Raw genomic sequence first — 13,272 nt, 5'->3', positions numbered from 1 at the left:
AGCTGTAACTCGATGGAGCCTCGTGGGCGCCGGAGTTACACTCGCTCTGGATCCATAATTTTCGGAATCATTGTATCCTGTGAAACTACATGCCATGGGTTCGTGCAACGATTCAGGGTTTAAATACTAATCACTATCTGGTCCTGATGTGGAAAAATACTGATTGTTTATTCCTGAAATCTATACCATAGTTACACTGATTCTCTGACAATTACACTGTGTCTGCCCCATTATAAGTGCAGTGAATTATTCTGAGATTATTCTCTGAATTATTTCGAGAATATACTCAGAATTATTCTGAGATTTTTTTCAGGATTATTCAGAGAATATTCTCAGAAATCTGACATTGTTCTCTGAATTTCTTAATTTTTTTAAATGTCGTGGCCCTCAAACTCCATCGTATAAAACATAGATCACAGTCCTTGAATTTAATTGCTAAATCTCAAATGGCTCAGAATCTTTGTACAAAGTGCACTATGAAAGACCTAAAATATTGGATCCTGCACTCAAAGTGTGAACAATATGCCTAAAAAACTGCAAAGTCAGATTTAGGAATATGTTGTTCAATGCTAGATAGAAAATGCATTATTTTTATTTTAGATACATGATATGCTGAGTTTTATTGCATCATAAATTACTTGAGGTTCGGCCATTTTGTGAACAGTTTTAGAACCGTGATTAGCCATTTTATTCTGAATTATAATCACAAAGATTGTTGCTGAGGTTCTAACCAAATGTATAATTTATTTATAGTGGTTTCTGCATTTTAAATATATTTAGTTCTCATAACCCGACAGCTCGTACCTTTTGTATTTTACTTCAGCTGATGAAAGGCAAAATTAGCAGCCGGCAGAATAATGACAGAATTTGTGTCTACTCATGACCCCCAACAGACTCATCACAGAATTTCTCAGGATCATGGATTCACCAGGCTGGAACACAATTTCCTGTTAATTAATTAGGAGGTTGGGCTTTTGACAAATTGGCAGGAAAACAAAATAAAAGCTCTGAATAAGGACAACTTGTTATTCCTTTGGGATAGCAGCAATAATGTGGTTTAGTGTAGTGTTTGGCATCCTATATGGTCACGTAAGCTTTGCTGCAGTTTACCAATGGGGTCCACAGTCTGTGAAGCAGCCTCAGATTCCTTCAGCAGCTATTCCTCTTACTAGTGGTACTAAGCCAGTGGTCAGCATTGATAAATGTAGAGTGGATAATGTTTTCAGGGTTCCTTGTGGAGAACCTAGCATAGATGCTGCTCACTGTGCTGCAATAAACTGCTGTTTTGATGGACACAACTGCTACTATGGGAACACTGGTAAGTTGGTTTAGGCAATCTTCTGATACTGTGGCTGAATCCTGTTGCTTGAGGTATTCCTGAATTCTGTTGATGGCTGTTTTTTTTTTCTTGTCCCTAGTGACTGTCCAGTGCACAGTAGATGGCCAGTTTGTACTGGTGGTGGCCAGGGATACAACACTGCCCAGACTGAGCCTGGATTCAATCAGCCTATTGGGAGGAAGTAATGGCTCCTGCAGTGCTGTGGATTATACTGCAAGCTTTGCTATTTACCAGTTTCCTGTGACTGCTTGTGGCACAATAGCAGTGGTTTGTATTGGAGCATTTTAGTTTCAGGTAGCTGGGTCTTGTACATGTGGGGAATATGCCATGGTTGTGTATCCACTTGTCTCCTTCCTCCAGGTGCTAGGTGACTATGTGGTCTATGAGAACAAAATGTCCTCCTCCTATGAAGTTGGACTAGGACCACTTGGAGCAATCACAAGAGACAGCCATTTTGAGTGAGTAGAACCACCTGCTTCTTGGCAATTATTTGTTTGTGGATGGAGGCTTTGGTAGCAGTCTCCTGAGGGGTGGTTGTTGTCAATATGTAATTTGAGCAATGCAGCAGTGCTCTTAAGACCAAGCCCATTGAATTACATTTGTTGAATCAGGTGTGCTTCTGCTTGTTTGGATTGGTCTAGTTCCAAATTCTTAAACGTGTACTATCCACAAAGAAGAGTGGAACAAGTGTCTGGATTATTTTATTTATTTTCACCTAGAACATGTACCCTGAACAGATCAGGCATCTCATTGTCCCTTGTAAATGAAATGGTACACTACTGGTCTGTGGGTTATTGCTAACCTCTTGTTTCTATTTTCAAGGCTTTATTTCCAGTGCAGGTATTCTACTACAGCTGTTGAGGCATTGTCTGTTCAGCTTTCTTCCAATGACCCTCCTCTACCTGTAGTTGCTTCTGGACCCCTGAGTAGAATTAAGACTGGGCAATGGTCAATGTACTGTCAAGGGCTGTCCACTAGGTAAGGCTCCTGTGTATTGGCATGGATGTATTTTACTTTTCTCTGGTTTCTCCAATTACCTTCTTTCTCAACAGAACAAGTAGCCTATACCTCATACTACAGTGATGCTGACTACCCTGTGACTAAGGTTCTGAGGGAGCCTGTGTTTGTGGAAGTGCGCATGTTGGGGAGAACTGATCCCAATATTGCCCTGATCTTGGGACACTGCTGGGCAACATCTTCCCCTGACCCCTTCAGCCATCCTCAGTGGGATCTTCTGGTAGATGGGTGAGTTGTACTGCTACTTTGTGTAGTGCTCTAGTACAGGCTGATACTGGCTTGTGTCCTCTTTAGGTGCCCCTACCAGGGTGATCGTTACCTGACCATGCCAATTCCAGTTGATGGGTCACCTGGTCTCCAGTTCCCTAGCCATTACAAGCGCTTTGTCCTCGATGTTCACGTTTGTGGATCCTGCCTCTATGGCACCTCTGCAACAGACGGTAACACTTTTGGATTATTCAAATTGTACAGGGAAACGAGGTGTCCTTTACTGAGTGGTTTGCTCTTTTTCAGGTGTATATCCACTGCAGCACATCTGTATGTCAGCCAACTGCTGCTCAATCTTGTGTGCCGAGCTGTACCAGACAAAGTAAGTTGAACACATTATCTTTAGGAATGTATTTGTTTTTTTTTTCTGTCTGGCATGACTAAATGAATTTCATGTGAACACTTCCTCCACCCCAACAGGGAGAGATGTGTCTGCAGCAGAAAGGACTTCTCGAGTTACTGTAGTAGTGTCCAGTGGAGAAGTGTGTTATAAGCCCAGATCTGTCCCCTCAACTTAAGTGAAGTGCCATGCCTCATGAAATAAAGATCTTGATTTTGAGTGCTGTGTGAAGATTTCTTTCTAGCAACTGAATATTTAATTGGAATTATGTGGCTGGTGTGAATGGTACATGCTCTATATACTCCTTCCCACAGAAGGATGGAGGTTTACCAGGTGGGTGTCATGTAAGCTTCCCCGCAACAAAACGTTAGTACATGTGCTATTGCTTGTCATGATGCATAATGAGTAACAATTATTTGGCTTCCATGGGGGAAGGGCTGGCTAAAACTATACTTTGCTATCCTCCATCTGCTGTAGTCCCAGTTAGAAATGTATGACTTTGTTCATATCTCTATTCTCCCCAGTGCTTGAGTATTTATCTGAGTGTTGATGTGGCTGTTAACATAAGGCTTAATTTAAAATTGAATCCAGCTGTAGTGTCCTAATGTCATGTTCCTTAAACTCATACTCATGGGTTTTGCTAGTGTCATCAATTTAGAGTGCTTTTGAGTTTTTTTTTTTTTTTTTTTTTTTTTTTTTTTTTTTTTAAATACAGCTAATATCACAAAGCAGCTTTACAGATTTAGTATCAAGACAGGTAACAATGCAAATCAGAAAGCTCCATGCAAGCAACCCAGAGGTCAGTGTCACGGGGAAAAAACTTCCTTTAGGCTGGAGGAAGGAACCTTGGGAGGAACCAGGACCCATAAAGAGTACCCATCCTCCTGATCAAACTAGTGAAAAAAGAACCAATTCATCGGTTAGGTCTCATTATAGTAAAGTGCAGCTATTAGAGGAATGATGGAAGTAATGGGGATTAATGCGATAATGGTGATAGTGGCATCAGTCTGGGGTCATAACAGTGCTTGACGCATCATTCAGTGTTGCTAATCATGGTTGTTCATAATGTGAGATGAGTTCTTGCAGGTGTTCAGGGGCAAGAACCTTCAAGGATTTATACGTCAGTAAAAGACTTTTGTAATCACTACGGAATTCAGCTGGAAGCCATTGTTTCTGCTGGAGCATCCTGACAGTAGCAAACTGCAATTTGATTTCTTGATGGATTTAATAATGTAGCATAGTAACAGTATTTGAGTTAGGTATGTTTAATGGTGATTATCCTTATTATTCCTGAATTTAGATGACAATAATACTTTATCAGAGATTGAAATACTGTCAATGCTAGGAATGAGTTCTCAGGATTCTCAGACTCTCAGGAACAAACTCCACACACTGTATTATTTCAAATAATGGAAATACTTTAAGAGGAATGATAATAAGTTGATAAACATAGCAAAATCATCAAAATGTCACAGAATCAATGCAGGTGAAACCAGTTCGAATTTAATAATTAGCTAGGCTATATGACTTGTGAATACTAAGTGTTGCTAAATAATTTAATTAGTGTATAAATTTATCAAGAGACTTAATTTGGCATCAGCTTCTGCGAATGAGGAATTTACTTGCTTGCTTACTCTTGTCTTATTATAACCAAGCCGATGGATCCAGCAGATTTCAATCTCCGTCCTTCCGGTTCTTGACTTGTCACATCTGAAGGTATGCTTGTGAGGGAGGAGATTCTTCCGGGATGTGTCAGTCACTTTTGCGTCCTTAGACGGTGTGACGTCAGTCGGGGGATTCCCTTCACAGAGAACTACTGACCTGGCTAGCTTTTCCCGGAGTGAGGGAGAACGTTGCAAGGAAACGTGCTGTTTTCCTCCGATCCTCAGAAGCAGTAATCCGAAGTAAATAACTAATGCTAATTTCAAATTTCCAACTAATTTCAGCGGTGGCTCTTATTCTGGCCAAAATAAGTTTCACCTGCCTTGATCAGTCGTAAAATTAAAATTGGATTGGGCTACAAAAACGAACTTAAAATAAAAGTTGAAAGTTTAAGATTACTGACAATTAATCGACATTTTTAATCATTTAAATTCTGTATTGCAATGCTTACTGACACAAGGCGTCCCCTGTTAGTTCACATAAAGATCTGTCTTCTTTTAAGAGTCTTTTGGAAGAGTCGGCTTCGTCAGCGTAGAGACAAACCAAAAGACGAGAAAACAAAAGACAAGAGCGTCAAGAAAACAAGGGCGTAAGAGAGAGTAAGGGCGAGAGAGCAGAGAGAGAGAGACTCCTTTTTCATAGGTGGCGCGGTCACGCCCCCTTGGGAAGTCTCTGTCCTCTGATTGGTTCCTGGGTTTGGGGAGTCCACGTGACCGTCTCAAGTTCCAGAGAACTGGAGATCACTTATGGGACACATTGAGAAAGGAATCTTTCTTCGTGATTAAAACATTCATTCACATCACTCAATTAGTTAGTAAACAGTCACCTGAGAATAACAGAGGATAACATTAATAACATATTGCATAATACATGCTTAGTTTCAGCAGAAACATAAGATACTCTGTTTTGAGGGAGAGGTCACCATTAGCCAGTCCCGGGCCATCTGCTGATTTTGCGATAAGATAAGCTGTTTGACAGTCCGACACTGAGCATGATAAAAATGCTAGGGGGGGTCTTCCCCCTGAGTAAGTTTATTTTCCTGTTCCCAAGGCTCTGGTGAGTGATCTTTTGGTTTATTAGTCATCTGGTCATCATAAAGTTTGAAGAGGACCACTCAGTGTCATCCTGGGGATCACTAAAAAGTGTTCTGCTTAGCCTTCTGGCTATCAGATTTAGGTGTGTGTGTGCGTGGGGGTGCGTAGTCTTTGGAATGCAGGTCCCATCTTCTCCTTTTATATAAGAGAGAATGGAGAGTCAAATTCTTAATTTTTCATTTCTTGATCTGGATCCATCCTAAACTACAATAACTACAAGTTTAAATGATTTAACCCTAACCCAGGATAAGGGATGAATTTATTATTGTTAGAAGCAGACTTTTTGACATTATTATTGTTAGAAGGAGTCATTTTTATTATTGTTAGAAGGAGATTATAGCTGGTAAAACCTCTCTGAATAGGCTGTATTGGGTCAAGTGTGCAGGTTGTATAGTTTGACAAGGAGATGATTTTCTCCAGTTCTAGCTGTGGAAGTGGGTCAAAGGCCTCTAATCTTTCTTCTGTGGCTATGTTTTGTTCTATATCAGCCACACCGGATGACAGACAAACTCGATTTAATAATATGCTATTTATTGTTTGTCTAATATTTTAAATTTTGGTCTAGAAATGCCAATAAAAGCATTGCTGGTGTGAATAGCTGGGATCTGTGGGTCAGTAGCTGCCTGATTTGTAAATTTAGAAATCACACTATGAATTGAGTCATAAATTGACAGAGAACAGAAATAAGACAAGAAATTTACCAATGGTAAAATGTGGACTTCCATTGTGAAAGATTAGCACTGCATAGGAGAAACTTCTAATCTCTGAATCCTTAAAGTGTGGAACAAGAGCTTAAGAACAGACATGCCCGTGGTTTGCCAAAGGACAAAGATTCAGCGATGGAGAGGCCACAGGCTCCTGCAGAATGATCACCCGAATATGGCTGTGTCTCTGACCAAAGCCATAGAAAGAAGAGGAAGGGCTGATGACTGCTGCAACAAAATGTTTTCAGAAAGCTTTGCACATTTTAGTTATCATAGAGAAAATCACTTGTGTATTAATCTCCTTCCTTCCTCATGTATGGCTGTAATCTATTTTATTATATGTATGTATAATCAATATTCAATATTTGATATTACATGTAATTAACAATCCACAGCTGTGTTGATAAAAACAAATCTTGGTTATAAATTTGTGCATGAACTATTTTATGGCATTCTTACTTTGAGGTCAGATTCAATTTGGGGCCCAAGACAGGTTCAGTGGTCAATGATAATTAAATAACTAATAATAATTAATTAAAGCATATCCTGCTACAGGTGGATTGGTAGTCTCTGCCACAGATGTTCCACCCATATGTTGCGTTGAGAGTTTGATACTTTCCATGCACAAACCTGGCCTCACTGTCAGGATTCTGCCAGTTGCATTCTGAATGGCTCTCTGTACATCCACGTATACACACTTCTGTGTAATGTTTTGTCCTGGTCCAAAGTGAAATGCCCCTTTCTAAACATCATGCCAAAATAGCAGACAAATATTGTTTCCTGCAGTAGTAGGCAGTTCTAGCCACATTAAGTGGTGAAAGGCACCAGACTCTCCCTAGAAAGTCTGGCAATGGAAGACTAGTGGATTGGTGACTCAAAAATTTCCATAGGTGCGAATGTGTGAGTGTGTGTCATTGTGCAAAGGACTGGCACCCGATCCATGGGATTTTCCTGCCTTGCGTCCAGTGATTCTAGGTTGAATAAAATTTTTAGTAAATGTTTACTGCATAATTTTGCAGATAAAATATATTCAAATGAGCTCTCTGTAATTATGGCTATTTTGTAAAATTTGCATTTGCAATATAAAACCATACTTTACTGCTTGTAAGCCAGGAATTCACATAAGCCTTGAAAAACCCTATTTAATATACTGCAGTCCCTAAAGTGTTTCTTAAGTATATGAAAAAAAAGATATAAATAAATAAATAAATATGGTATAATATATTTTATATTCATTCATTCATTCATTATCTGTAACTGCTTATCCAGTTCAGGGTCGCGGTGGGTCCAGAGCCCACCTGGAATCATTGGGTGCAAGGCGGGAATACACCCTGGAGGGGGCGCCAGTCCTTCACAGAGCAATACACACACTCACACATTCACTCACACACTCACACCTACGGACACTTCTGAGTTGCCAATCCACCTGTTTTTGGACTGTGGGAGGAATATAATATATTTTCTCATGTTTTTATCCAGCCAAAACTGAATGAGCAACCAGTGCTTCTACAAACCATGTTCTCATCATGAAATGAAGAATCTCGACACCCTATGTCAGTTGGGCTTCTTTGCTCTGAATGAAAAATAAAAACAGCTTTAGTGAGTGTAATATGAGAGTGACAAAGCATTCTAACACCCTCTTTTTACATCATGGAAGTTCAACCTGTTTTCTCTGATAGTAAACACATAAGATAGACTTTTTTTCCCAAAGAATGAGAGTCATCCATGGCAGGCTTTAGCTCTCCTCGTGTATGGCTGTAATCCATTTTAATATATGTATGTATGTACAATATTCAATATTTGATATTACATGCAATTAAACAGCTGTGTTGTATAAAAACAATCCTTGGTTATTTGTGTATGAATTATTGTATGGAATTCTCACTTTGTGGTCAGGATCAATTTGGGGCCCAAGAAATGTTCAGTGGTCAATCACAATAAAATAATTAATTATAACAAATCCTGCTACAGGTGGATTAGTATTCTCTGCCACAGACGTTCCACCTATATCTTGAGTTGAGAGTCTGATACTTTCTGTGCACAAATCTGGCCTCACTGTCAGGATTCTGCCAGTTGCATTGTGATTGGCTCTCTATACATCCATGTATACTATGCAGTTCTGGTCACATCAAGTGGTGTGTTATGTTAAGCACAGATGTGTCCCCTCCGCTCAATCCCCACTACTTCCATCATTACTCTAATAACTGCACTATAGCATAAAGAGACTTAACTAGTGATACTGTTCTTTTCTTTCAGTAGTTTGATTAGGAGGAGGGGCGGCATGGTGGCGCAGCAGGTAGTGTCGCAGTCACACAGCTCCAGGGGCCTGGAGGTTGTGGGTTCGATTCCAGCTCCGGGTGACTGTCTGTGAGGAGTTGGTGTGTTCTCCCCGTGTCCGGTGGGTTTCCTCCGGGTGCTCCGGTTTCCTCCCACAGTCCAAAAACACACGTTGCAGGTGGATTGGCGACTCGAAAATGTCCGTAAGTGTGAGTGAATGTGTGTGTGTCTGTTGCCCTGTGAAGGACTGGCATCCCCTCCAGGGTGTATTCCCGCCTTGCGCCCGATGATTCCAGGTAGGCTCTGGACCCCCCGCGACCCATATTGGATAAGCGGTTACAGGTAATGGATGGATTAGGAGGAGGATAGGTACTCCTTGTGAGTCTTGGTTCCTCCCAAGGTTTCTTCCTCCAGCCTTAAGGGAGTTTTTCCCTGCCACTGTCACCTCTGGGTTGCTCACATGGGGCTTTCTGATTTGCTTTAATTCTGTAAAGCTACTTTGTGACATCATCAGATGTAAAAAAAAAAAAAGCACTCTATATATATATAAATTAATGACACTGGCAAAACACATAACTATGAGTTTAAGGAGCATGACATTAGGACACTACAGCTGGATTCAATTTTAAGTTAAGCCTTATATTAACAGCCACATCAACACTCGGATGCATACTCAAAGACTGGGGAGAGTACAGGGATATGAACAAAGTCATACATTTTTAACTGGGACTACAGCAGAGTATCATTTTAACCAGCACTTCATCCAAGGAAACCAAATAATTGTTACTCATTATGCATCATGACAAGCAGTAGTGCATGTACTAACATTTTGGTTGCAGGGAAGTTTACATGACACCCAACTGGCAAACCTCCATCCTTCTGTGGGAATCAGTATATAGATCATGTACCATTCACACCAGCCACATAATTCCAATTAAATATTCAGTTGCTAGAAAGAAATCTTCACACAGCACTCAAAATCAAGATCTTTATTTTATTAGGCATGGCACTTCACTTAAGCTGAGGGGACAGATCTGGGCTTAACATAACATACTTCTCCACTGGACACTACTACAGTAACTCGAGAAGTCCTTTATGCTGCAGACACATCTCTTCCTGTTGGAAAGCGGCGGGGGAACGTGAACATGAAATTTTGTTAGTCACACAAAAATAAAAACATACTTGTCTGGTACAGCTCGGCACAAGCATGAGCAGCAGTTGGCTGACATGCAGATGTACACTGTTCTTGAAAAGAACAAACCACTCAGCAAAGGACACTGTTTGCAAAGTCTCTTGCAAAGGTGCCATAGAGGCAGGATCCACAAACGTGAACATCTTGAGGATAAAGCGTTTGTAATGGCTAGGGAACTGGAGACCAGGTGACCCATCAACTGGAATTGGTGTGGTCAGGTAACGATCTCCTTGGTAGGGGCACCTAAAGAGGACACAAGTCAGTATCAGCCTGTACTAGAGCACTACACAAAGTAGCAGGTCTGTGTCCAACTCACCCATCTACCAGAAGATCCCACTGAGGATGGCTGAAGGGGTCAGGGGAAGATGTTGCCCAGAAGTGCCCCAAGACCAGGGCAATATTGGGATCAGTTCTCCCCAACATGCACACTTCCACAAACACAGGCTCCCTCAGAACCTTAGTCACAGGGTAGTCAGCATCACTGTAGTATGAGGTATAGGTGACTTATTCGGTTGAGAATGAAAAGGTTATTGTAGAAGCCATAGAAGTAAATATCAATACACAGGAGCCTTACTATGGAAGTATTTTACTGAAAAGTATTTGAAATGAAACAGGGTTGATTGAAAAAAATTGAATTAAAGCTTACTTAATTACTATGTCTTACATTTTGTATGTAAAATTTTCATATTAATTTATTTTTCATACTTATATTTCAGTTGATATTATTCCATTTGAGAATTTCCAGTTAAACATTTCAGCTTTAGGAAACAACTTAAAATAACCTTCAAAATGTGAATCTGAATCTAGGACCTAAAGGAAAAGTATGGGTACATGGATAGCACAGAAAAGATTCCATCACATCTGCTTTTTCCATTTAATCGCCTTTACTGGATAACGAGGCTGCTTCACGCTGAGGGAAAATGAACAGTAAATTAATGTCTACATTCACGCAGCAGTGTAATGTTTATGAAGGTAGTTTTTTTTTTCTTTTAAATATTTGCAAGTTCTGTAACTTTAACACACGACTGCAGTTGTAGCTAATATTGTTTTAATTCTCCATAAAGTACTGTTCTTTTAGTGGGGTCAAACCAGCCATGATTCAAATTCAAATAGGAGTGGCATTATGGTGTTTCATTGCAGAGGCCACAGCATCTGCTGTGAGAATCAGAAACCCACGTTTGTGCAGTAATGTCTGTTACTACATCATTAAATGCATGCAACATTAAAATGGACTAAAATGAATAAGTCATTATGAATATTTTATTTCAAAGCATGTTAGAGGCAAACAGATTTAACACTAATTGGCTTCGAATTGTAAAACTGCTGTACATGTAGAAACAAGTTTAATTTTTCTTTACCAAATATTTAATACCCAATTCCACTTGAGTTTGATGCTAAAACCATTGGACTGTCATTAAACAGAGGGACCCCTTGGCTATCAACTGTATAATTTTGGCAAGATTTCTATGGAATCAGATTTGCACAAAAAACACATCTCAATTGTGAAACTTAACTTGCAAACAATATCCAGCTCTGACATTTATGCTCAATGGCTTGTGCACAAGCACCCCGGGTAATGTGCGCAACCTCTCAGATTGGTGCACCTGATCCCTGAGTTTTGCAAGCAGTTTTGGCACAAATATCTCGCATGGGTGTGTTTGGCTAATGGACAAATTAATGTGTTGGGGGATCGGGGGGACAATAAAGAAACAATAAAGGACAAAGGACATAGTGTCATGCATGGCCTTTTTAGCTACTTTTAAATTAATGTTAAATATCAACTAAACTTACCAGCATTCCCATAGTAGCAGTTGTGTCCATCACAACAGCAACATAGTGAGCAGCATCTATGCTAGGTTCCCCACAAAGAATTGTCTACACTAGGCACCATGCATTTGTCAAAGGTTACCACTGGATGTTTAGTACTATTGGTCATAGTAGTATCTGCTGAAGGAAACTGAGATATCTGAGCTGCTGTGCTGTTTTCAGACTACATTGGTAAACCACCGGAAAAAAAGTTAAATTACAAAATAATCTGACAAATGCCAGTTAACTCGGACACTAATGCACTAAACGCCCACTACCTACGGAGACCCCAACGCCTCCGGCTGCTATTGTGTCCAAGCTGTTTTATCTAAGACATAATCATCTGTTCTGAGTCAGACCTTTTATTTTGTCTTCGCTCCAATTAGTGAAAAACTCCCCCTCCTGCTTAATTAGCAATAAACTGTTTGTGTGTCCAAAACAACACCCTAGTCACTATAGATTGCACTATTTTGTAGTGTTTGAAAAGTGCACTCAAACAATCCCACAATGCACCACAGTTAGTACAACAGATATAGCTTGTGGATAACCATAAAAGCATCGCATGTTTGATTTGGTTATTTATCTCAACTAAACTCAACTCAACTCAACTTTATTTATAGAGCACTTTAAAAAACACCAACAGCTAAAACAAAGTGCTGTACAAAAGATGTTTATAAAATAAAATAACCAATAAGGAAAAATAAATAACTTAAATAAAAACATAACTAATAAAACAAAACAAACGTCTCATGCTGGGTTGAAAGCCAAGGAATAAAAGTGGGTTTTAAGATTTCGGCACAGTTTCGGCGCAGCAATTGAAAAGGCTTTATCTCCTCTGAGCTTACGTTTTGACCTTGGCACCTCCAGGAGCAGCTGATCAGCTGACCTGAGGCACCGAGCAGAGACGTGGGGATGTAGCAGCTCAGTGAGGTAAGGTGGGGCGAGTCCATTTAAAGATTTCAAAACAAATAAGAGGATCTTAAAATGTACTCTAAAATGCACAGGCAACCAGTGGAGAGAAGCCAGAATGGGAGTTATATGTTCCCTCTTACACGAGCCCGTTAAAAGTCGGGCAGCAGCATTTTGTACCAATTGGAGACGTCTGAGGGAAGACTGGCTGACTCCAAAATACAGGGCATTGCAGTAATCCAGCTGGGATGTGATGAAGCCATGGATTACTGTTTGAAAGTGCTCGTGTGAGAGAAATGGCTTCACCTTTGCCAGCTGCCTCAGGTGGAAAAAGCTGGACCTAACTACTGTGCCTATTTGGCGGTCCAATTTAAAATCACTGTCCATCTTAAAATCTAAATTTAAGATAGTTGGCTTCACATACAAAGTCAAGGGGCCCAAATCAACTGGAGGGGCTTCACAGGGCCCAAACACCATGACTTCTGTTTTGGTTAAAATGTAAAAAGTTTAAAGCCATCCAGTCTTTAATGTCATTGAGACATAACAACAGTGGTTTAATCGAGAAAGCATCTTTCTTCTTTAAAGGGACATATATCTGGCTGTCGTCAGCATAACAGTGGAATACAATACCATGTTTTCTCAAGATAGAGCCCAATGGAAGCAGA

General features: G+C 40.1%; 1 protein-coding gene and 1 pseudogene across 1 annotated transcript; one reads left to right on the top strand and one right to left on the bottom strand.

Annotated features, from left to right (window-relative positions):
* Positions 1 to 1,046: 1,046 nt before the first annotated feature.
* Positions 1,047 to 3,169, top strand: LOC136701506 (zona pellucida sperm-binding protein 4-like). The gene is given in 10 exon segments (XM_066676074.1): positions 1,047 to 1,318; positions 1,419 to 1,606; positions 1,700 to 1,797; positions 2,162 to 2,263; positions 2,265 to 2,317; positions 2,392 to 2,584; positions 2,651 to 2,746; positions 2,748 to 2,796; positions 2,870 to 2,945; positions 3,044 to 3,169. Coding segments are annotated over 10 exon segments (1,221 nt in total). The 5' UTR covers positions 1,047 to 1,050; the 3' UTR covers positions 3,142 to 3,169.
* Positions 3,170 to 9,715: 6,546 nt separating this feature from the next.
* Positions 9,716 to 12,994, bottom strand: LOC136702720 (zona pellucida sperm-binding protein 4-like; annotated as a pseudogene).
* Positions 12,995 to 13,272: the final 278 nt, after the last annotated feature.

The sequence above is a fragment of the Hoplias malabaricus genome, chromosome 7, assembly GCF_029633855.1.
Source record: "Hoplias malabaricus isolate fHopMal1 chromosome 7, fHopMal1.hap1, whole genome shotgun sequence".
Classification (NCBI taxonomy): domain Eukaryota; kingdom Metazoa; phylum Chordata; class Actinopteri; order Characiformes; family Erythrinidae; genus Hoplias; species Hoplias malabaricus.
The sequence above is the reverse complement of the archived record's forward strand: the minus strand, read 5'-3'. Positions and strand labels throughout refer to the sequence as shown.